This window comes from Syngnathus scovelli, chromosome 8 (assembly GCF_024217435.2).
Source record: "Syngnathus scovelli strain Florida chromosome 8, RoL_Ssco_1.2, whole genome shotgun sequence".
NCBI lineage: Eukaryota > Metazoa > Chordata > Actinopteri > Syngnathiformes > Syngnathidae > Syngnathus > Syngnathus scovelli.
The window spans coordinates 11,240,121-11,263,001 of NC_090854.1; the positions used below are offsets into that span (position 1 = coordinate 11,240,121).

At 41.5% G+C, this 22,881-nt stretch overlaps 4 protein-coding genes across 14 annotated transcripts; 2 read left to right on the forward strand and 2 right to left on the reverse strand.

The window, feature by feature from the left end:
- The first annotated feature begins 1,595 nt into the window (after positions 1-1,595).
- LOC125973316 (collagen alpha-2(VI) chain) lies at positions 1,596-9,444 on the forward strand. Of its 4 annotated transcripts, none has more exons than XM_049727376.2 (28): positions 1,596-1,823; positions 2,669-2,833; positions 2,926-3,536; positions 3,617-3,637; positions 3,735-3,800; positions 4,199-4,252; positions 4,329-4,373; positions 4,463-4,489; positions 4,573-4,599; positions 4,666-4,710; positions 4,784-4,837; positions 4,925-4,987; positions 5,468-5,530; positions 5,606-5,659; positions 5,743-5,778; positions 5,851-5,913; positions 6,260-6,322; positions 6,417-6,479; positions 6,562-6,624; positions 6,741-6,791; positions 7,036-7,134; positions 7,332-7,394; positions 7,464-7,499; positions 7,569-7,614; positions 7,713-7,865; positions 8,047-8,502; positions 8,574-8,612; positions 8,683-9,444. In XM_049727376.2, exons 2-28 carry the CDS (start codon positions 2,698-2,700, stop codon positions 9,279-9,281), a joined length of 3,096 nt encoding a protein of 1,031 aa, XP_049583333.1. In that variant the 5' UTR covers positions 1,596-1,823; positions 2,669-2,697; the 3' UTR covers positions 9,282-9,444. The 4 variants fall into 4 exon arrangements, with proteins under 4 accessions (XP_049583333.1, XP_049583332.1, XP_068507658.1 ...); XM_049727375.2 differs by having other exon boundaries at positions 1,598-1,823; positions 2,669-2,842; XM_068651557.1 differs by lacking the exon at positions 1,596-1,823 and having other exon boundaries at positions 2,697-2,842; positions 2,930-3,536.
- xrcc5 (X-ray repair complementing defective repair in Chinese hamster cells 5) lies at positions 9,364-15,947 on the reverse strand. The gene is made up of 21 exons (XM_049727384.1): positions 15,876-15,947; positions 15,529-15,642; positions 14,952-15,135; positions 14,819-14,867; positions 14,591-14,713; positions 13,864-14,046; positions 13,322-13,436; positions 12,923-13,061; positions 12,562-12,674; positions 12,402-12,464; positions 12,188-12,325; positions 12,004-12,091; positions 11,742-11,872; positions 11,252-11,448; positions 10,907-11,009; positions 10,752-10,821; positions 10,411-10,520; positions 10,201-10,297; positions 9,998-10,065; positions 9,851-9,925; positions 9,364-9,664 (listed from the first exon to the last, which is right to left on the reverse strand). Exons 1-21 carry the CDS (start codon positions 15,888-15,890, stop codon positions 9,650-9,652), a joined length of 2,190 nt encoding a protein of 729 aa, XP_049583341.1. The 5' UTR covers positions 15,891-15,947; the 3' UTR covers positions 9,364-9,649.
- A 307-nt stretch (positions 15,948-16,254) lies between these two features.
- tmem169b (transmembrane protein 169b) lies at positions 16,255-18,859 on the reverse strand. Of its 6 annotated transcripts, none has more exons than XM_049727278.2 (3): positions 18,780-18,859; positions 17,850-18,160; positions 16,255-17,771 (listed from the first exon to the last, which is right to left on the reverse strand). In XM_049727278.2, exons 2-3 carry the CDS (start codon positions 18,124-18,126, stop codon positions 17,137-17,139), a joined length of 912 nt encoding a protein of 303 aa, XP_049583235.1. In that variant the 5' UTR covers positions 18,127-18,160; positions 18,780-18,859; the 3' UTR covers positions 16,255-17,136. The 6 variants fall into 6 exon arrangements, with proteins under 6 accessions (XP_049583235.1, XP_049583232.1, XP_049583233.1 ...); XM_049727275.1 differs by having other exon boundaries at positions 17,850-18,151; positions 18,687-18,823; XM_049727276.1 differs by having other exon boundaries at positions 18,687-18,821.
- Positions 18,860-18,923: 64 nt separating this feature from the next.
- On the forward strand, positions 18,924-22,876 carry LOC125973286 (uncharacterized). Of its 3 annotated transcripts, XM_049727272.2 has the most exons (14): positions 18,924-19,229; positions 19,363-19,419; positions 19,534-19,660; positions 20,056-20,145; positions 20,230-20,396; positions 20,573-20,615; positions 20,692-20,797; positions 20,869-21,007; positions 21,073-21,140; positions 21,549-21,721; positions 21,791-21,926; positions 22,018-22,047; positions 22,119-22,143; positions 22,283-22,876. In XM_049727272.2, exons 1-14 carry the CDS (start codon positions 19,178-19,180, stop codon positions 22,405-22,407), a joined length of 1,338 nt encoding a protein of 445 aa, XP_049583229.1. In that variant the 5' UTR covers positions 18,924-19,177; the 3' UTR covers positions 22,408-22,876. The 3 variants fall into 3 exon arrangements, with proteins under 3 accessions (XP_049583229.1, XP_049583227.1, XP_049583228.1); XM_049727270.2 differs by having other exon boundaries at positions 20,056-20,396; XM_049727271.2 differs by having other exon boundaries at positions 20,056-20,396; positions 20,692-20,776.
- Positions 22,877-22,881: the final 5 nt, after the last annotated feature.

Sequence of the window (22,881 nt, forward strand, 5' to 3'; positions counted from 1 at the left end):
AAGTCGCTGTTGAAATGAATTGGCATGTTATGTCCAAACAATCATAAATTGTGAGGACATGGAGACAAGAGCAAATACTACAAATTGTCAAGATGACCAGGAGTTATGGAGCCAGAACACTGACAAGTTTTGTAGAAGTCGTGTCCTGACAGCGAAACAAATACTGGCACTGAAAAAGATTGTACTGAAAACAAAATGGCACCATAAACACAATACATATCTGTTGTGTTTTTCCACTGAAATTATTGTCCCTAGGGTTCATTTTTTCAGTCCACTTCTTTATTTATTTATTTTTTTTTAAAGAAAAAAAATCAAAAAACGTATTATCAGTGCAATTTAATTTTCAGCAGCAAATCTTAATGACATTGTTCTGGCTCCATAACAAGTCTTATATTATGGGAAATGCTTTTCAATTATTTGCAGCATTCACCCCCCCCCCCCCTCCTCCTAGTGGCTGGTGGTTATATTGCCCACAATGAGAGGCGGGTCACTGAAGGGTCACTGCCTACATGTTGACAGTGGTGTTGATGAAATGCAAGGGAGACTTAAAGGTGTGAGAGCAGGCAGTTCCGTGACAGCACTTTAAATCATTGTTTATGCTCTTTTTTTTTTCTTCTTCTTCTTTAACACGCCTGCTCTTGTAATTCATGACCACAGGAGGTTTATTGTGTCTCTCAAGGGCATTTCCATGTGATACATGACAGTTGCAAACTAGCAAGAGTCTATAAATTAGACTACACAGAGGCCAAAGTGGAGGGTATTATTATAGACTGGCTGTCTGCGTGAAACCGGAATGAATGACGTTAATGCACTGCTAGCGAGAGGCCGCATTTCAGCAGTAGCTATTAAACCATTAAGTATTACTATCGATCAATTGTTTTGATAGGCAGAAGTGAATTACTGCTGCGTGTCAGAAGAGATTCTGATATGATGTTCTAATTTCACCTTGCAATATCGGAGGCACTCCATCCATCTTTAAAAACATATTTTCTAAACACCTTTAATGAAATATGATCTTTATGTTTTAAGTCAGTAAAAATACATTTTATCATAAAATTAGATGAATGGGATTAGATACTAAGAAACTTAACAGAACCTCACATTTGTATTCTTAAGATAAAAAAGAAAATTGGGGGGGGGGGACTCCATAAAATTTGCACATATGTAAATTTATGCAGGATACTAGCAAATGACAAAACATTAGCTTAACTAAAATGTGCTTGGCGAATTTAAGCCTAAAGTGGTTAACTCCCTTTTACACTATGTACGGTTAATAAAAATCCATTACTTTCTACGAGATCTTTTTTCCCCATAAATAGAAACAACTTTAAGTTCAACCAGCATTTACTGCATTATTCTATTAATACTTTGAGTAGGTGATGTAATGCAGTACTCATGTCCTCAGTCCTGACAAATGTATTGTATCAAGGCCTCATGTCGGTGCCGAATAAACACACAAGGAGTGTCACCATGTAAGGAGAAGAAAGAAACCAGCTGCTGTGTTTGTCTCTGAAACACTTCTTGTGTCCACAGAAATATAAATACACAATCTCAGACAGACTATTTACTTTATAGACGCCGATTACATTTTTTTTTGTTCTGGTTGAGGCTCAGCTTTCTAGCTCCGTCTCTATTTGTCAGGCGTGTGCATGCAAGTAGTCGTAGTGGGGGCGCGCTCTTCTATGGAATAAATTGAGCTGCTCGCCTTGACCGACAAAGCATCCGCCAAACAGAGAGCGAGGAATAAGATGCTTATCCTAATACTTTGAGGAAATTTTCCCGAGGTGAGTGGATCGAGTGCAGGAGCGCTTGGCACACTTTTGGTGAGTCACTATTTTTTAATATTCCATCCATTGTGCTCTTCTTAAATTTGTGCAGTTTTTACCACTTAAATAGTTTACTGCTGACTTTATAGTAGTTTGTTGTGGGGTTTATAAATAAATACAAAACTATCTGTAACAAATATAATGCCTTGAAACGATGTTATGAAATGTTTATATTGAACTGATTAATGCATTATAAATTAAATAGAGGGGAAAGCAAACCCGCTTGCTCTTTGTATAATTATTTAAATAATTGAATGATGGAAAATGAAGGATGTTTTCTTATGAACATTTGGCAAAGTGTGGGCAGATTACAGGGGAATTGGCTCCAAAGTTAATGTTTAAAGATTCCAGCTTCCAGCAGACATCGCTCATGTTTTGTCTAATCATAACATTTTAAGCGTTGCCAGTCACATATTAATGTTTAGAATTTTCATTATCAAATTGTTTGTTTTCTCTAAATTGCATGACACAAGTGGGAATTGGAAGACGGGTTAAAGGTATAAATCCAGAACCTTTTTTATCTTGAGTGTTTTTGGATGATTGGTGTGATAAAATCCACCAAGTCATACAGAAGATTGCGTAAATTTTACTCACATTGGTTTTGTTTTGAAACTTTCCCATTAGGATGATTTAACAGAGCGGTGATAAGCTCCTCTTTAGTCATAGCTTTAAAATTTTGCTTTTTCCAACGCAACAGGATTGTTCACAGACAGTTTAAAACAACGATAAACATTCTTGGTTGCTACGGTGGCTTCTTTTGTGAGGCGCCGCTTGTTTGACATCTGGTTCCTGTATTTAAAGACAAATCCTCCACAGCATCCTTTCTGTCTTACATTTCACAGGGGACGGACGAGGGTGTCCAACAAAAAAAATGGCAAAAATTCATCTTTCAGCGTTCATCTTCTTGTGCATGATCCATGCCGCCATCCCTCAACTGGCTCCTCGTGGACCAAGGCCAATACCCGTGCCCGGAGACAAACCAGATGAGACTCTTCCAAAACCAGAAGGTTGTGAGAGTGAGTTGGCATCATTTTGCAGATTAGAGGAGTGGTTGGGGATTGTACTTCCTGTCAAGTGGTCTCATGTTTGCCTCTTCCAGCCAGGATGGTCAACTGCCCTATCAAATTGTTCTTCACTATCGACACCTCTGAGACCATTGCCCTCCAGGAGTCCCCACCTGGAATATTGGTGGAAAACATCAAGGAGTTCACCCGGGTTTTTGCCCACAAGCTGGTGGATGAAGAGTACCGAGATCTGGTCCACATCACCTGGTCCATCGGAGGCCTGCACTTCTCGCAGAAGCAGGTGGTCTTCAGCCACTTTACAAACAGGGAGAACTTCATCAGGAGTCTCGGCGGTATTCGATACCTGGGCAAAGGCACCTACATCGACTGTGCCCTCAAAAACATGACGCACCAAATGACTCAACACTACTCGGAAACGAAGGCAGTCCACTTCTCTGTGGTTATCACCGACGGCCATGTGACGGGAAGTCCGTGCGGCGGGATAAAGGCAACGGCGGAGAGGGCCCGTGAGCAGGGGATTCGTATTTTCTCAGTGGCGGCGTCCAGGTCCATCGATGAAATGGGAATGAGGGAGATCGCCAGCTCGCCTACTGAAGTTTACCGCAACGACTATCTGGCCGTGGAAATTGTTAATGGCAGACCAAAAATAAAAGGAGAGTCCATTGATCGTATCATACAAGCCATGGTGACCTCCTCGATCTACTCTCATGATTCTACTTTCTCACTAGCAGGTATCTTCTACTCACTTTAGTCTTTTCCTTTCAGAAATATCAAGCCTTTAAGGAGGTAAGCGTTACGGCAATGTGGGAAATTGTGATCTTTCTTTTCTGGGTCATTGCAATGAACTTGATTTCCAAGCACTTATTTTATTTTGCTATTTTAGTGCTACAAACAGCGATGCTTCGAGACTCCAGGAATTCCTGGACCGAGAGGGCCTCGAGGGCCAAAGGTAGGTTTAGAATGCGGAACGGATGATGATGAGCTGGAACGGAACGGCTGTTTTGGAGTGGCTGTGCTTACGATGGCTGAGGGTTGAAATGGTGACGTTGGGATCGATGTAATCTATGATATGATTTTGAAGATGAGGATTGTTCGGGACTGATGGAATGTTTGGGGTGAGATTGATGGGGTGGCTTTGGTTGCAATGGTTGAATTGGGTTAGATGGGGAACTACTCGGGATGGGTGGAACGATTGGAACAGATGGTATGACTGGTTCCATGTATCCTGTGTTTGGGCTTTATGGAACGGCTTGGGTTTGGATGGCTGGAATATTCAGGTTGAAATGGAATGCTTCAGTTTGGCCACCAAACGTCAATTATAATATTGATCATGTTGATGTATTACAGGGTACAAAAGGAGACAGTGGTTATCGTGGACCAAAAGGTGAAAAGGGAGGACAGGTAGGAAGGCAATACTGACATCTAATCGTCTCTTTTAAGATACTAAAAAGATTCTCCCCCAACCCCACTGTGACAGGGTGATCCTGGCATTGAGGGTCCAATTGGACGTCCTGGACCAAAGGTTTTCTGAGGGTTATTGCTCAACAAATCATGTGGTCACATTGATTTCATTTCAGTAATTCACAAGTCTTGCTTTATGCTTTGACACAGGGAGAAGTCGGGTTGAAGGGCGGCAAGGTGAAACAGATTTTATTTCGCAGTCCTCTGATGATTTGTTTGAGGGAATGGTTTGAATTGATGAGTGTCCTAATCCCCAACAGGGTGACATAGGAGCAAGTGGAGCAAAGGTAGGTTTACTTTTCTCGGCATAATAAGGTGGGTAAGGAAATCTTTACTGATCTCCAAATTTTCAGGGTTTGATTGGAGTACCTGGCCAGAATGGAACCGATGGACAGAAGGTGATTTTTAATTTTACAAGTGTGTCTTATCTTGGGACCAATTATTGACTCCTATTGTGTGTGGTATCTTCAGGGTAAAATTGGCCGTATTGGAGCTCCTGGCTGCAAAGGGGAACCAGGGGACAAAGTGAGTTAATTTTATGTTTTTAATTATAATGAATCTTGGTGAACTTCACACATGAGCACTGATTTTTGTTTTGTTCGTTTCTCCAAGGGACATGACGGCTACCCAGGAGACGTCGGTGAGGTTGGTCCACCAGGCAAAAAAGGAGAAAAGGTATTTTTGTTTGATTACAAAGAACATTATAATAAGGATTTATTTCATAGTTAAAGGTGGATGGCAGACATTCTTGCATCTCTCAGCTGGACCGACATTCTGAGTGTTTTTTCTTCACATGGCTGCTCGCAAGTGTTATGTTATGAGACGACAGGCCAAAGTGAGACAGTCACATTCAATTTTAGCTGTTAAACATTTCACAAGCTGAGTCTGGTGCTTCGAAAATAGAACTCTGTGTAATTTTGAAAAACATGTTGAAATTTTATTTCCCAAGCAAGATCCCAGATTGATACTTTATTACAAAAGCTTAGGTAAAGGTGTTATTAAATTTTAGGCTGCTCTCTCATGACCTATTATCTATAGTTAGCATGCTAGCAGTTAGCATCATCCATCCTATCCTTTGTTTAAAAGGCTCCATTACAGACCGAGTTTTTTTAAGATGAGGTCATGTCCTCACTGCTTGTTTTTCGTGTCATTCAGGGAGACCTTGGCCTTCACGGCAAGTCAGGTGCTGTTGGCCCTGAGGGCGAACGAGGAGCAAAGGTGCAAATCTAATTAAAACTCGTGAACTAATCGCATTTACACCACAGTCCTAACACCTGGACTGAACGCCTGCAGGGTGAAACAGGAAATCCAGGAAATCCAGGACCCCCGGGAGATAAGGGACCAGCGGTACCTCAAATTGATTTTCATTTTATTATCTTGACTTACCCAGAAATTTAATGACAGTGAAAGATTACAATGAACCTTTTCAGGGACTGCGTGGCTTACCTGGACCAAGAGGCGAACTGGTATATTTCTTTCATATAATGATTTTCTTCAGGTGCCTTTGCTGCAGTTTGTTAACTAATAAATGTCCACAGGGAAGAAGAGGATATGGAGGGCCAAAGGGAGGTCAAGGATCTATTGGGAAAAAGGGAGAAAAGGTAAGAACATTTAAATATTGTATTCGGCACGGTGGGAAAATGTCTCCTTTCTTTGTGGCGTTTGCTTTTGGAGCAAGGTTATTATAAAACTCTAAGCATAGTAGGTTACATATTGTTATTTCTATTTTGTTTGTGTCCTTCTAGGATTGGTTCAGATTTTGCATTTTCTATATTACTGGAAATAGATCATGGTTTCACTTACCTTTTTAAAATAGGTGAAAAGTTACTTTTTTTCAGACAAAAACAAGTTTGTTGACCTTATGTAACCTTTCTTTCTTAAAAACATACAAACACGTGTCATGTGTCAAAAAGTGGTTTCTGATTAATGGACCGCTGTCACTCAAAGGGAGAACGAGGGCTACAGGGAAGCCGGGGACGACCAGGGGAGGACGGATTTAAGGGAGGAAAGGTGAGGTTGGGGGATTTCGCACCAACATTCTGATTTTGTCAAATTATTTATGATGTCAAAATCAGAAAAGATGACAATATTCTTTCTGTTCTAGGGTGATCTTGGCCTCCCAGGCCCGAGGGGCCAGGCAGGAGAATCAGGAGTTCCTGGAGCAAATGTGGGTTGTTGAAAACATCAAACTATACAATTGGAGAGTATTTCTATTATCAAAAAAACAACAACATGTGGATACATTGCAGGGAACCTTAGGAAATCCAGGAGATCCTGGACCGAGAGGAGACTCGGGCCCCCAAGGACCACAAGTGAGCGAAACAAATATTTTATGTCAACAAATATGCATCGGTTCTCATTATTTCTGAATTAGCTTTATGGGCAATCCCCCCCCAAAAGTACACTACTGTCATTTTTTTTTTCTTAGGGTGATAAAGGAAGACAAGGATTCAGCTACCCTGGACCAAGAGGACCAACTGTAATATTTTCTTTGCTGTTTAATTTCACCACTGTGCAATGAAAAGCTGCCACACATGCATTCTCCCCTTTTACCAGCAATGCAAGTTTGGAGTAGTCCACTCCACAGGGTCCTTGACCATACTGGAAAAGCTTTTGTTGGAAACCATTTTTTATTTAACTTCTATTCAGCACAATTTTGATATATATGTGATTAATGTGCATTGGACGATGATCCCTTTTAAAGTATGCCAAGTATTTCTCAGGGTGACCGAGGTGATCCTGGAAGAAAAGGACTTAGGGGTGGTCGAGGTGAATGTGGAGCCAAGGGAGAGCTGGGAGACAAAGGTCCACGCGGGGAGCCTGTAAGATTCATCCATTTGTGCTTTCATTTGATTTGCATATCTACAAACAAAGCGATCCAAACTGGTCTCAGAACGCTCTGCACAAGAGTTAGCTCTCACACATGACAGCTTTGATTAAAACGGACTAAAGGCTAAAATTGCATGTTAGGATTTATTTATTTTTTTAGATGACGATTTTGGCTTGTTATTCTGTTCAGGGGGAGCCAGGTCATGCGGGCGAGCCTGGAGCCAGGGGAATAAGAGGGGACCCCGGGCCTGATGTAAGCACCAGCACAGATATTGAATACAAGTCAAGTATGTTGCTAAGTGTGTGTAATGCTTGTATGCAGGGTCATCCTGGACCAATGGGCGATCCTGCACTTACAGTGAGTACGTCCGAGGCAGGACGGTTTTGTCAACAGCCTCACTCCATATTGTCTTATTTGTCTTTGCAGAATTGTGATGTCATGACTTACATCAGGGAAACTTGCGGTTGTTGTGGTGAGCAAACCATAAATATAAACCATGATACAAAAGTGCAAGTTAGCTACTATTTCACATTTCAATGATGATAAAGCAGTTCTTACCTTTTCTCGTAGACTGTGAGAAGCGTTGCGGTGCCCTGGACATCGTATTTGTCATTGACAGCTCCGAGAGTGTCGGGCTGGTTAACTTCACCTTGGAAAAGAACTTTGTAATCAACACCATTAATCGTCTGGGATCTATGGCCAACGACCCTGCATCTCCGACCGGTAAAGTCTGGCACCTTATAAATGATATCGTAAAACACATCAAGAGACAAAAGTTGGCCTTAAACGAGAATGAATCAGTTTTACGTTAAATTGAATATCGGGCAGTTTGTTCAAATGAGACCAAACCTTACTCTAGGATAACTCGAGGCAAATAATTTTTACAACCTACAATCTATTTCAGGAACAAGAGTTGGAGTTGTTCAGTACAGCCACAATGGGACCTTTGAAGCCATCCGTCTCGACGACCCCAACATTAACTCCATGTCAGCTTTTAAAACGGCAGTGAAGAACCTTCAGTGGATCGCTGGGGGCACCTTCACCCCTTCGGCCCTCAAGTTTGCCTATGACCACCTCATCAGGGACAGCAAGAGAATCCGGGCCAAAGTGTCCGTGGTGGTGATCACAGACGGGCGCTTCGACCCGCGCGATGATGAGGACCTTCTCAAGTACCTCTGTTACGACAGCAGCGTAGAGGTGAACGCCATCGGGGTCGGAGACATCTTTCAAAAAGCACAGGACGATGAGATCCTGGGATCTATAGCGTGTGACCAAAAGGATCGGGTCACTGGTATGAAGAGTTTTGTTGACTTGGTGACAGAGGACTTCATAGACAAAATGGAGACTGTGCTGTGTCCTGGTAAGTTCAGTGGGATCTTAAATGTTATCAAACTTGCGTTGTAACTCACACCTATTTGTTCTCCCTTGAAGATCCAGTTGTTGTGTGCCCTGATCTCCCTTGCAAGAGCGGTAGGTTAATAACGTAGCAACTTTGACTTTGATCCACTTGCTTACGAAACAATTTGTTGGCTTTCCATAGAGCCTGATGTGGCCCCATGTGCCCAGCGTCCAGTGGATGTGGTATTCCTGCTTGATGGCTCAGAGCGCCTCGGGGTGGACAACTTCCGCCACGTGCGTGAATTCATACAAACGGTGGCAAACAAACTAGTACTGGCTTGGAGTAAAACAGATCGCCGGCGAGCTCGCTTGGCTCTAATGCAATATGGCAAGGACGGGGAGAACTATGTGGCTTTTCCTCTCACGCATGATCCCGTCCTCGTCTCTGACGGCGTGGCTCGTCTGCGCTATCTGGACTCTTCGTCGAGCGTGGGGCCAGCCATCACCCACGCTATCGACAGAGTACTTGGCAAGGGAACGACTCGCCAGACGAGACGCCTCGCCGAGATCGCGTTCGTTTTCATCACAGACGGCGTCACAGACAGGAAAAAACTGGATGAAGCGGTGTACGCTATGCGTAAGGAACAGGTCGTCCCCACAGTAATAGCCGTGGGAAGCGACGTGGATCAAGAAGTGTTAACGAAGCTGGCCATGGGAGACGAGAACGCCATATTCAAGGCGAAACACTGGTCGCAGTGGCAGTCAGGCTTGCTTGACCAAGTGATTCAGTGGATATGTTAAAGAGAAACTACACCAAAAACAAGAGCCTGGTTTTGGTGCTACTACTGTTAATTAACCTGGCCTTCACAAATACCACATCTCCTGATGCTCTGTACAGTCTATATTTGTAGCAACCTCAAGTACTATTACATTGCACACAATAAATCACATTTAAAATAATAAACATACAGTGTCCTGCCTTTTGTCAAGTCCCAGCTGTGTTTTTTAAGCCCCCCCACAAAAGATTACAGTTAGGTTAAGGTCATGTTCTGTGCAGTATTCCTCCCAAGTACGCATCCATCTCCATGTGGGAGGTGGAACAATGGACAGATGGACCCATGGATGAATACTTTGCATTTTTCCCGCAGACGCTCCCATCGCCTTCTTCCTTACATGTTGTCCAGCTGCACAGGAAGGGGGAGGGGGGAACAAAATGTGTGATTGGAGAGTTTATATTGAGATTGCAATGGGCCTGAATCACCAGGGACACTTATGCAAAATACACAGGAAATAGTTTTAAAATGAGTTTGACTCAGAAGTGACCTAGTGTTTCCTCGGAATAAGGAGGAGGAGGGGGGGGGTACACTTACCAAGTCGTCAACATCGCCAGCGTCATCTTCCATTGTTGCGACTGGCTCTTCGTTTTTCTCTTCAGCCAGGAGAAACTGACAATCGAGCAATGCTTTGTCAGAAATGAGGAACACGTCGGAGTGACTGAAATTGTTATCTTAAGTCACCTGAGCAGCTTCATTTTTGGACACAGAGCTTCCTTCCACCTCGTCCTGGCTAATAAGTGATATGGAGGCTGTAACGGTAACAAAAAGACCCTATAATGATGGACTGTAAAATTGATACACATTTAATTCACTTCTGAAAACACAGTGTGGAAATTTTTTGAGAGACTTCCCCAGGACGGCCTGAACGGATAGGCTTTGCGTACCTTGAACAATCAGGTCCCAAAAGACTTCCAGCCCTCTGTTTGTGATGCTTCCTTTCAGCGACTGGAGGTAGCTATTGTACAGATCGGCCTTCCCCAGCTGCGCAGCCAAAGATATGAAATCATTCTAAAATCCTTCAAACACTTGCCAAGAGTGCACATTGACTAGAGCTGGCATTGGTTCAAGGAATGGGAAATAGTCCGTCTATTTACCTTTACAGACTGTTCTCTGAAGGCCTGGATACAGGTGATGCTTTTCATGTAGTACTGTGTGTTCTTGTTGCCTAGCAACTGCTCTATCCTGTGAGTCAGCTGCTCGCAGGCTGGATGGGTGAGTCGTAGTGGTCATCCCACCCAAACAAAGAAACAGAATTTACAATAGATGCCCATTAGTCATGATCATGGCCAGTGTTGTATCGGCAATTAAGTGAACTAGTTTATTGTAAAATTTGTGAACTAAAGTTTGAAATAGTTTGCTTAAAAAAAAAATACCTTTCCCAACATCGATCATTGCTTATTGCACAATGTGAACAACAAATTAAATTAAACCTCACCCCCTTGGAATGGAAGCGTGTTTTGCTTGATCAGGATGCGGAAGTCACGGGCGGGATTAACGCTTCCGACCTGGATGAAAGGAGAAATGAGGTTGAGAATGGTGAGTCGTTCAAACATAACCACCCGCCCCCGTCTCTCCCACCCAGCTTCTTACCGAAGTAACAGAGCCTTCAGAAATGTCAGCCAGATTATACTCCTCCTCTACCTCCTCCTCTGCCATATCTCCCTTTGCCTTCTTGGCATCCGGCTGCTCAGAGCTGACAGTCGAAGGGGTCAAACAGAAGACAGTGAAAAGTACATTGAAGAACCTTGGCCACACAGGAAAGGGAGGGGTGGGCACTAGCACACTAAACTGAAGTGCGCGTTACATGTTGATGTCATTCTGGTTCGACCACAAAATGTGACTTTTGATGTATAGTTTGGTTGACAAAGAGGTGTTCAATTTTAGAGCTTCCGCCGTAGCATACACGACTTCACCTTCCAAAGATGCCAGACTTACTCTTTTCCAAATATCTGTTCACTAGTCTTCAGTTGCTTCTTCTTCTCCACTACTTTGAGAGGAAACGCCTTCTTCACCTCCTGTAGTGGCGCTCGACAACGCTCCTCAATGACATCCGGGCGGTCCAGTACAGCCGCCAGCCATGGCTCCATTGGGGGGAGGGCTGTGCCGGGGCTGACGGCTCGATGATGCAGGCACTGGAAGAGATTGGATTAGAAGACACGTTTCAATTGGATTACAGGAAATGATTGTGTTAGTCTGAATGAGAGTTTTAAATACAACTAAACCCCTTAGCATTGACTACCGAGATGCTAATCCCTTTCTATTAGCTAGCTAGCTGCTACCACACCTTAAAACACACGATGGAATGTAACAAAGTAAAAATAATTCATTACTGTATTAGTTTTTCTGGTGATATTATCCTTGTATTTCCTTCATTTAAAAACATATATACTACTCTGATCCTGCTGTCATGAACGGAATTGATTACCTGGAAAAGCCTCTGGAACTCTGGGTTGGGAATGTGGTGGACTTTGACCAAGTCCTTTAGGTCTCCATCTTCATCTTTCTCCATCAACATCATAGAGTCGATGAGAGAATCGACAGCCTGCAGCTGAGTGTCTGTGTATGCACAGCAAACTCCCGTTTGATTGGCAAAGGCAGTGCGGTTTTCATTTAAGATGGTTTACTTGGGCAGTCAGTGTAATATCAAATCAAATGGATCATTTTTATGTTTGTAAAAAGAACGATACCTGAGGGGCTGAATTTCTTGCTGTTCAGAGAAGCATAAGTGAAGTGTCTGAGGTCTTCCATGAAGGGCAACTGGACGTAGATGAGACACTGTGGAGAGAAACACGCATATGTTAGTTTATTTGTACGGCAATAATGGGCAAAACAGAAATTAATTTCTTCAAAATTGCCCAATTTTCTTTATACCTCATAGTTCAACTTGATGCAAGGGAAAGCTGCTCCAACTTGAGGGTTGGCCCGTCGGTCATAAGCATACCGAACAATGGCCACCATTTTGAGCTCATCCAGCGCCCGGACAAGAGCAGACAGTGCCACACCAGCATGCTGAGCCCGGGGGAAATGCCATCGGTAATCACAAAGAGATGGGACTCATTTTACAAAATTTGCTAAAGGATCAAACCTGATCGCCGCTTGGAGCAAAAATCTTGATGGCCTGCGTTCCCATGAAGGAGTGACGAGGAACCTGCAGGCCGGCGGAAAATAAATGAACAATGTTGAAGGCAAAGCGAAAACACAACAAATTTAAAAAATATAAATTAATCAATTAAATGGCATGGTACCAGGTTTTGGTTGGTAAAACCTAAAACGGCAAAGCACTTCCCATCGTGTGTGTATTTCATCTGCTCTTGATCCACTTTGGAGAATGGAACTATATCACTCCCATAGCAAAAACCTGGTAACACAAAACAGACACACCGTCTATTTAGGGAGGGTAAAATCTTAAATAATTCCACGCAACATAGCAAAGGTTAGGTAACACTGCGATTGAGGATTTATTAAAGATATGTTGAGCAGTGGTAGCCTTATATGGTCATTGAGTGGTAGCCCCATAGAGCCATACTTCTGAAAGCATAATTGGAAATATAGATAGCATTGCATTCTGTAAAACATAGTATGGATATCACAACAGGAAATAGCGACCTTGGACTATGTCATCCTTCTGCACTTCCGTCTCATCATCGTCATCCAGACAGAAGACTGTCTCTTTCTTGACATGGTCGCTCTCGTTGCTCTGTGCGTCCACCGTGAGCCACGTTTTCTTCAGCTTCTCCTCTGTCACCTAGTGGACACAAGCGGGACTCACAAATGGGTCTCGATGTCCTTTTTAAAAAACCTACAGCAGGGGTCACCAACATGATGGCCCAACAGGTAGCGCCCAAGAACCATATAAGCAGCCCTTGGGCATGTTCTGAAAAGAAGAAGTTAACTGTGTCTAAAAAAATAGACAATACAATTTCTTGCCAGAATCCAGTAGAAGTATACTATAATGATGATGATGATTATTATTATAGTGTTTAGAGTGCTTGTCAAATTACGTACAGCTTTGTAGCCAACGATGCGAATGGGCAGAGCGCTGCCGATGGTCAGCTGACAGGGCCACGCCATGGGTCTTCTCTCAATGTGCTTGAACATACACAGCCCTTCGATAGCGTTTCTGCGAGTTGGGGACAAGGGACGCTTAAATCAAAGCAAACCAATGAGACACTTTGCATGTAAAGTTGACATACAAAAAGTCACTTAGAAAAAATTCCATGAAGTCTTATCAAGAATGCAATTAAACAACCAAATACATTTTCCATGAACTGCCTATTTCTGCATGAATGTCTGTTACCGACTGGCACTACACTTCCTCTTCATTGCAATGTAACTTACGTCATTTATGCAATCAGCACCCTTATGCAGGGTTTCTCTGAATGTCACGATAAGCAAAGCTGGGAGAAGATCCTAAGCCAACACTATCATGCAAAATACCCACATTGTCCACTGCTATCAAATCAAAGCCTAAAGGTAAGCAAAGTTGCATTGGGTTTGGTTAGATGCATAGTCACTATATCTTCAGAAAACTCAATAGGCGTTTTCACCTGAGAGTGTAAATCTGATCTAGACCATCCTCCTCATCCAGGCACAGCATGATGTGTTTGACCATCTCTAATCCAGTTTTCTGTTCCTTGGACAAGGCTTTGCCCGAGCCTCTTGCACCGGGACCTCCTCTTCTCTCATTGTCAGCTTCATCCATTGATTCATCTTCAGCAGAGAAGGGTAAACTACAAAATACAAAGAATGGAACCATTGTTTTGAAGTACAGATTCAAGCAACTTAAGTGACACACAAATAATATCCCTTTAAATACACTCTTAGAATAATCTACATTGACAATCTGTTATTTTCTCCATTGCGGTGCATCTGTAGTTATGTGACAAAGCGTCATCAACAGTATTTTTTTTTTTTTCTAAAGCGTCACCAACAGTATTTTTTTTTTTTCTTTTCCTGGAATCGACCACTGGTGCATTCAATAGCATGGCGTGCGATGCAGCAGGCCTTAAAATCTCAGAATACAAATTGCATCAGGCATCAATTAGCACTCAGATATTGGGTCGGTATTTACTAGGAGGATTTTTGGGGTAAAAATAATGCATATTTATAAGGGGGGCGGGTTGTATTAATGTCTTCAAGTGGCACCACCTGTCACTTCTTTCCTGAGGAGAAAACAGGACGGGGGGGTCTATTTGAGGCGCTGTGTTAAATTATTCAAGTGGCATCTGTTGGAGCGGATGCCCCTATGTGAGGAAACGCAATGTTGGAACTTACAAGAACTGTAGCGTAATGTCAGCTTGTTTCAGGTTTTCAACAATGACGTCCAGTTGTTCCGTGTCTGCTTCAACACTGAGGTCACTCAGGAAGTAAATATTTAGTCGATCATAGCGTTTTCCCCTAAAAAAAAAAAAAATCATAATAGTGATGTGGCACAGGATAACAAAAACGGCATTTCAAATACCTTTATAGTACAGCTTTATCAGATGAAAAGAAAACTCTTACTTTATTCCTGTTTGAAGAAGATCCATGCAGACCACAAGAGCATCTAACCCTTTTTAGAACAGTTAAAGGAGACTGTTTCTTTTGATGTTATATATATTTTTTCCACAAGTGTAAAGTTCTATTCAAAGGATACAGTCCGCCTGTTGATTCTCTGGGTGGACCTGATTCTCAATCTCCTCCAAAAGCTCAAAGTCAGGTAACATCAGGTTGCGGTGAACAGTGATATTTTGGTACTGGCCATCTTCAGCCAGCGGGTTCTTGGTCGAGTCTGTGCCGAACAGAACCAAAGCCAATTCATCCTTGAGTTCAGCAAACACCTGTGAAAACAAAGTACGATGACGTGTTGTGATGTTAAATTACTAAGTATTAATTGATGAGATGATATTGATGATATGATGTGAGAAAGTTGAATATTTTAAAGGTGTAATATTACAGGAATAGAAGATAATTGTTATATATTTAAAATTAAAAAGAAGATAGGTATATTTTTAAGAAAAACGTAATGGAAACCAAGATTAAAGTAATATTTTTTAGAATATTGTTTCATTTCTACAAATATTACGTTTTCCCCTTGTTTTATTCCTCGTAAGGTTACGACTTTAACAATGAAATTTTATTATTTTCTTTTCAGTATGGCCTACATAGTAACTTTGATAGTTCCTGATGCTGAATAAATAAATCATTTTGTAGTTAAATGTATTCTAGCTTACCTGACGTTGGACAAACTTCTGAATGACTTGTTTGGCTAGTTCAAATGGAGATTCTTCACCCGGTGCCGAGTTGGACATGGAAAGTCCAACATCCATGCAAAGCACATGAAACGACTGCAATACACAGAAAAAAAACGTTTTATTATGTTGGCCATTTTATTAGAAAACACCGATTTATCACGAAGGCTTGTCAGCTTGCCCCCTCAGACATGTCCCTCATCTAACATGCTTATTTCACTTCTGAACAACACAGTGTATTACGGATTGTAAATATACAATTATTAAAAACAAATCAGTAAAAAACGGTTTTCAAAGATATGTTTTAAAGTCACAACAAATGTACTCACTTTCGACTTGGACATTGTAATATTTTGTTTCCCTCCTTTAGAACACGTGTGTAACAAAATAAAAGGTCCGTGTGAAAACTAGTTCTACTTCCTAGTTACGAAGGTGGCACGTTCCAACGATTTTGAAAGCAGCTTGTTTTGTCATTTTCCCAAATTGAATACCATTAAACATTGCTTTTATTATATTGTTCATTTATAGTTATTCATATATTATTATATTGTATTATATACAATACATTGTATTTATGTTTCTGAAATACTACGTAAATACTACTACGTATTTTACGTAGTGAGGACAATTTGCCCTGCAATTGCCTGCCGGCTGAAAAAATGATGGACAAAAACCAACGAAGGATGAATAAAACAAGACACAAATTCGTCGTATTCATCGTGTTGTCATGCAACAAGTTTATCTTTTTATTTGTGTTTTTACATCCTTAAGTTATACTTAATACAACATGTAATGTTCCAACCCGACCATCAGAAAAAAAGAATACGTTACTTGTAATCATTTTGATATTTATCACATTTGTAATATTCAAATCTTCAAAAACCTCAGTATAAAATAATATTTGTGACATTTTCATATGAACTGTTAAATATATGAATTACAATAAATTAAACGAACATTCAACAAAAAGACAGTATTGAAAATGTAATAGTTTTTCCCTGTATCAGACAGTTCAAGATAACAGACAGCCTGCATAATGAATGTTTAAAATTAACACTGAGATGAAATGTCATGCAACAAGAAAAACTAACAGACTGATGTGAATTGAGTTGAATCTAAATACAAAACACTTCCAAACAGGTAAGAGTGATTCTAAATACAAAATCTTTCCATTTAGTCGGGAGAGGGAAAAACTCGTGTAACAGTGCTGGAGAATGGAAAAAGGAAATAGAGTAATGGTAATCTTGAGAAAAGTGTCAACATTTTCACACACACATTAAACATGTGAGTCAGAGACCTCCAGCTTTGTTTAAATCCTTTTCTTCTCAGCAGGCATTATGATATTGTAAACACTCAGAAGTAGTAGGGTGCAAAATTTTGCAGTGGGATGACGCTTGGGCAAAGGAATTGGATTTTGGTGATGATATAAACATCGTCATAGATCCAAAATAACCACAATAATGAGGACGAGTGTTCTAGACAAGTGCAACAAATCTAGTTTTTGCTGTTCATCAACTTATCAAAGGTAGTGAGCTGTCTTCTGCATTGCATTTATTTACGTGTATCAGCAATCCAGTACGTGAATGGGTTTCACACCGATGATGTCTGGGCGAGTTCTCTCGGGGCTTTGCTCTGCAGGGTGCTGGATACGGTATCGGAGTCCAGCAGCTCTATGATGCTGTAAGGGGAGCAGTCCTCCAGACCCATTTTGCCACAGGCCCAGCCGCAGAAACCCTTCTCCAGGTCTCTCACGGCATGCCACCACCTGCTGAAGGCCCAGGACACCTGAACCACGGCGGAGTATAGCGCCAGGGAGAGTGCCACGGGCATGATGAGCACGGGGTAGAAAATGATGAGGAAGGGGCAGATGGTGATCTTGTGCCAGAACGTTCGCTCCTCGTTGTACACCAGGAAGACGTTGTACCAGGTCAGGGTGCCGTAGTAGAAGGACGTGATGAAGGAAAGAAGGAAGACCACAGGGGCGCAAGAGATGCTCCACAGGACAACATGAGGCCCCCGACACACACCCAGACGGCAGGCCCGCTTTGAGTCCTCCCCGGCCTCGCACTCTGCGTCGAGCCGTTCCCTCGACTTGGCTAACTCGCGGAGTTCTTTCTCCGTCATGGTTACGTGGATGTCTACCACCTGGCCTTTCTTTTTGCCTCGCGTGATGGTGCCCGTTAGAGTTACATAGCGGCTGTCTGGTGGTAGGCTCCAGCCTCCGTCTGTAGGCACGGAAGAATTCAAATACATCAGGAGTTGTCAAACATTTTACACCAAGTGCCAACAGGATACTAAGTCACCTTCATTTGTGGGTGTACAGAGGAACTTGGCTCCCTCCTCCACGCTCCTCTCCGCTCCCTCTTCTTCCCCTCCTTGGTCACCGGTGGACCCTTGCTCCACATCGGAACGATAGACGATGATGGACTCAGGACGCTGCTCGCGCTTTCTCCTCCTCTTCCTCCTCAAGGAAGGTCCTGCGTCGTTGTCGTCGACATGGTTTGCAGACGATTCGGACCTGAGGGAGTGGATTTGGGGACTGCCCTCTCCTTCGGTCTGGGACTCCTCCACATGGGCCATCCTATCAGCTGGCCTATCGTCGACCCTGTGAAGACTATTCTGAATGAAAACTATTGTCCACTCATTGTGTCTAGGAGAGGAAGTGACTCGATGGATGACAAACAGGGAGTGGCATTTAAAAAATATATAACACCGTTTTTCTAGTTCAAGTCCCAAAATGAATCACGTGCGTAATGATGCTGACCTACATTCTGTGTGCGTTCATGTTTGTGCTGCTGTTAGCTTAAAAAACACGCGAAATGCAAATACTGTGCACAGTATGTACATTATCAAACATACTATATGAGCGTATACAGAATCAAACAACGTCTGATCGATTTGATGGAAATGTTTGTGCATAAGCAAGTTTATGTATCATAACGCAAGATGAGTAGTTCCGCTAGAGACACATTTTTGTTGAGCTACGCTGTTCCTGGGAACATTTTAAACTGAAATGAGGGAAGTAAAGAGACAATGTTAACCATTCTCCTCCCATTTAAATCCCACCCATGTCCGCTCTTTTGTCTTCCGACAGCCGGCAAACGACGCGTCCCTTTCATTCAAAGTACAACCGACCTTACCTTAACGGAGAGGCATCAGTATTGATTAAAATTGTAATATTTTAAAAGATAAAACAAGATATTTGTGTTGTACTTTGCGGCAGCGACACATACCATCCGTACAGATGGGTTACGCAAAAATGACTCCCACTCCAGAACAGCGCTATGCCAAAGAGACGCTTTACGTAAAGTTATTTCGTGAATTGCCCTAGTGGCCGGCTTTACAGATGCGTTACGTAAAAGGTTTTCAGGATAGCACCATAACCCCGCCTTCGTTGTGACAACGACAAATCCTTAAACTGGAAAAGGTGTTGAATTATAACAATATCAAATACAATATTTATGGCAGAGGCATGTTAAAAGAATTCGGGTATTTAATGTCCAGTTGGTTTGTTAATGTTTTGTAAATATTCTAGCTAAGCCTTAGTGCCACAAAATGATGTATATAAATTGAAGCTACAAGTTAGGCTAATTAGCTAATGCAAAGCTAAAGTTTTTGAATTGTAATTATAATGGCTAATCAAAGAACGTCCAGTGCCATTGATAGTCTCCTCTGCCGAATTGGTAAGTTATTTTATTGTATTCTGGAAAACAAATTATACAATAAAAAATAATGTACTGTAATTTCAGATTTCTAGTGCTATACTAATTTAAAAAGCCATACACGACTGTCTGTTTTTTTTTTTTTTTTGTACAGCCAACGAAGTTCGTGAGCTTTCTCAGGAGAAGAATGTCCTTGATCGAGAGGTTGAAAGTAATGATTCATGTTAATTTTTCAAAATTGTAACTCAGCCATTTTGAAATCAACCAAAAGGCGCCCATTTCATTTCTTATCCTGTTTCATTATGTTTGTCTTGTGTGCCCACAGTTCTTAAAGCAAACATTGCAGAAAGGAGGGATTATATCGAAACAACTCGCACACATATTAAGAAACTGGAAGAGGATGCTGATGTGAAACACAACACTTTGAAACACAACAAGACAATTAAAAAAGGGTATTAACAAATTTTATTAGGGCTAGGCAATTAATTAAGCCATCAAGCCATTCATTTTCTGTAGCGCTTATACGGTCATTAAACCTTACACAGGAGGTTTAACCCAAGATTTCTTTGCTGTGAGGTGGATGTGCTCACCATTCACTCCCTTGTCACTGATTAATCGATTTTATCCATTAAGTTGAGTTAATTTGTCAGCCAACAGATAATGTGGTTGCACAAGTTACTTTGATTAGCCACCAAAAAGTTTAAATGGGAAATGAGATTAAAATTTTAAATGGGACTTTTTTTCACAAAATATATTTATTTTATGGCCGTATTGCCTAGCCCTAATTAGTTTTTAATGATTTCTGTGATATATATATAATATGTATCTGTTTTTTTTCCCCTCCTAGCCTGAATGTGACTCAGTCCTTGCTCCAACAGTATGAGCGAACTGTGAGAGCAGAATTGGAGAGCGCAAAAGCCAGTTATGTCAATGAAAAGTGGGTCCGCCAATTGTTGGTTCAGCACATTATATTTGGAGTTTATTTTGTATATTTTCCCCTTTTCATTTCTGATCAATCAAGGGCAGTCTTCAAAGAAAAGATTACAAAATGCAGGAAGCAGTTTCAGGATCATCAGGAATCATTTAGACAAAGGTTTCAGGCAAAAGATGACACGACGAGTCCAATTGTGGTCTCTCAAGATGACGTCCCAGTCAAACCCAAAGAAGGGGGCGGAGCCTATGTCAATGGTAATTACTGTGCTAAAGTGCAGCCGAATGAGTATAACGACTGTTATAACGTGAATGTTTAAGAATGTGACTTTAATCTATCAAAATGACAACTTTTGCATGTAATAGTATGTTGTTTTTTTTCAAATTTAAAGCACTGCAGGTGTATTTAAACATCTAAATGATTGATTTTGCAGATTCTGGTGTTCCTCGTTCCTTCTCCGAGAAAGGACCAGATAGGTGTTTTCACTGTGTACTTACACAGAAAATAAAATAGTTAAAGTGGATATAACCCTAACCCCCACCCCCTCTCTAGTGACCCTCACCTCCAGCCCACCACAGAAGCAGACATGGAAATGGAAGGTTCACCTGTGAAGGATTCCATGGTTGTCATCACCGCTGTGAGTGTCACTGAGACCAAGGTGAGAATGCGCCACGTTGCAAGTGAAGCTATCCTCATGTAACGACTGTCTTGTGATGGACCATTTCTCAGTACGACAAACAGAGACATCTGACCGGTCCAGAAAACTCTGAGAACACTGAGGAAATGGACGCACAAAGCCAGGCTTGGGAATCGTCTTCCAGTGGTGCTGATGAAACTAGAGGCAATGAGCAACATGTGAGGGCAAAAGGTAAGCACACGGGTTTCAAATGCTCCCGGTTTGCATCCACAGTCCAACCTGCTTGATCTCTTTAGCTCATCAGGGACCAGATAAGATGCCCAGAGAGGAAGAGGACGACCAGGAGGTCAAAGCATTACGCCAAGTAATAAGAACAGAATCCTTGTGCAAGTGACGTACCGTGCATAAATCTTGGGCCACCATTGTTTGCCCAATGCTTCTTTTGACCATATCTCAGCAAAAGGAAGTATTTGTATTTTTTTTAGACATTCATTACTAATCACATTAAATATTGTACTGAATTAAAAAAATAGCTAATTTTCAAATAAGTGCCGATTGTAATTGTCTCAAAATAGAATGAAAAAATGAAAATAATTTTAAAATAATCACTAAGGATATAAACTAGTAATAGTAATAAATGATTGCAATACTTAACTGTTTTATCTAATTGAAAAAAATAACCCTATATTATCCAGAAATAATTTTTAAAAATTATTGATGATTATAATCGCTTTTGGGGAATATTCGATAAATAACTGTGTTGTTGACAAAGCTGTCAGTTGTGCCCGAGGAAGAGGAGGCAGCACAGGCACAAATGGAGGAGGGAGGCCCAGCACAGGAAGAGGAGCAGGCACCACAGGAACATGGTGCCCCTTTGCCACAGCACTGTCAACAAACACAAGCTCAGTTCTTCACTGCGCCTGGAACGCCAACATTCAACTTTAAGTCAGTTTTACATGTCAAATCTTTGTAAAAACCTCAAGCTAAAATCATGAGCGTGTGTGTTCATTCCAGCTTTAGCCCGATACGCTCCCCAGTTGCAGGACCATCTGGTAGCAAATCTCCAGCCTTCATGTTCTCGCTCAGCTCTGCTCCCAGCACCCTAGGCTACTCCGGTTTCGGCTTCGATGGGGTCTCCTCCCATGATGAGGTAACTACAGAGAAAGTACCCCGTGGCCGCAACAAACAAATGGTCGGTGACTGATGCCGAACCAAATACTTAGCACCTCATTTTTTTGCAGGCTCTATCGTTCGTATTCAGCAGCTCCGAGGTATGTCTCCTAATGAGTTTGTCTTATTATCCTGACAAAGAAAAACACCAAACTCTGCACTCTGCTTTCAGAAAAACCAGAAGACTAAATCAGACGGTAAGTATCTCATACCTCAAACACACATAATCTGCTATTTGATTTGATCTCCTGATGAATTGGTTTGAGTTCACTTCTCTGTAAGTGAGCAAACCGAAAAATTCATCAACTGTACATGTTGACACATGCAATCCTGCAGGCCTGGATTTCCTGTTCAACCAGCCGGAACAAAGCGACGACTTCCAGTTCACCTTCCCCTCCGAGAGCTCAGCGGATAACAAGGAAAACAGCAGTAGCGACTTTCCCTTTTCATTTAACTTCTGAGAGATATTAACGTTTTGCATTGACTTCTCGGTACAAAATTGAGAAACGTGTTCCAAGAATGTTTATCTTAAATGGCCAAATTTGTGTTCTATGGTGTGGCTTTTGTTTGAATGTTTTAAAGCCTTGAAAACATTTCTCTGCTAATTGATTACTTGAGTCTCATAATATTACATTTCAGATTTACGACTGTTATGGTTTGATTTTGTTTTTTGAAGCATGTCTACAAACTTTAGTCTTGTAATCCTATTTAAAATATAATAACAGTCTCATAACTACTCTTATTCTCATAGCTTAAGATTTTTTTCTGTTACATTACAATGTTTTTTTTTTAAATGACTTTTTTCTAGTTTATTCACATGAATGGTTTGTAATAATTCTACAACTACTTTACTACTTTTTGTAATGAAGTAGTAACTTTTATTGTTGTAACATTTCATATTCATTCTCATAAATAAATTAATAAATTGTCTGCAG

What these genes read in the sequence shown, in the direction of transcription:
- LOC125973316 (XM_049727375.2), top strand. Translation starts at nt 2,698, where the DNA reads ATGGCAAAAATTCATCTTTCAGCGTTCATCTTCTTGTGCATGATCCAT. An exon ending in TAGGAGCAAGTGGAGCAAAG is followed by an intron (nt 4,600 to 4,665) that starts GTAGGTTTACTT and finishes CCAAATTTTCAG; the next exon opens with GGTTTGATTGGAGTACCTGG. An exon ending in CGGGCCCCCAAGGACCACAA is followed by an intron (nt 6,625 to 6,740) that starts GTGAGCGAAACA and finishes TTTTTTTCTTAG; the next exon opens with GGTGATAAAGGAAGACAAGG.
- xrcc5 (XM_049727384.1), bottom strand. An exon ending in CAAGAAATTCAGCCCCTCAG is followed by an intron (nt 11,873 to 12,003) that starts GTATCGTTCTTT and finishes GTGCATACACAG; the next exon opens with ACACTCAGCTGCAGGCTGTC. An exon ending in CACGCTTCCATTCCAAGGGG is followed by an intron (nt 10,521 to 10,751) that starts GTGAGGTTTAAT and finishes TCACCCATCCAG; the next exon opens with CCTGCGAGCAGCTGACTCAC.
- tmem169b (XM_049727278.2), bottom strand. Translation starts at nt 18,126, where the DNA reads ATGGCCCATGTGGAGGAGTCCCAGACCGAAGGAGAGGGCAGTCCCCAA. An exon ending in CTGTACACCCACAAATGAAG is followed by an intron (nt 17,772 to 17,849) that starts GTGACTTAGTAT and finishes CCGTGCCTACAG; the next exon opens with ACGGAGGCTGGAGCCTACCA.
- LOC125973286 (XM_049727270.2), top strand. Translation starts at nt 19,178, where the DNA reads ATGGCTAATCAAAGAACGTCCAGTGCCATTGATAGTCTCCTCTGCCGA. An exon ending in GCAACATGTGAGGGCAAAAG is followed by an intron (nt 21,008 to 21,072) that starts GTAAGCACACGG and finishes TGATCTCTTTAG; the next exon opens with CTCATCAGGGACCAGATAAG. An exon ending in TCGTATTCAGCAGCTCCGAG is followed by an intron (nt 22,048 to 22,118) that starts GTATGTCTCCTA and finishes CTCTGCTTTCAG; the next exon opens with AAAAACCAGAAGACTAAATC.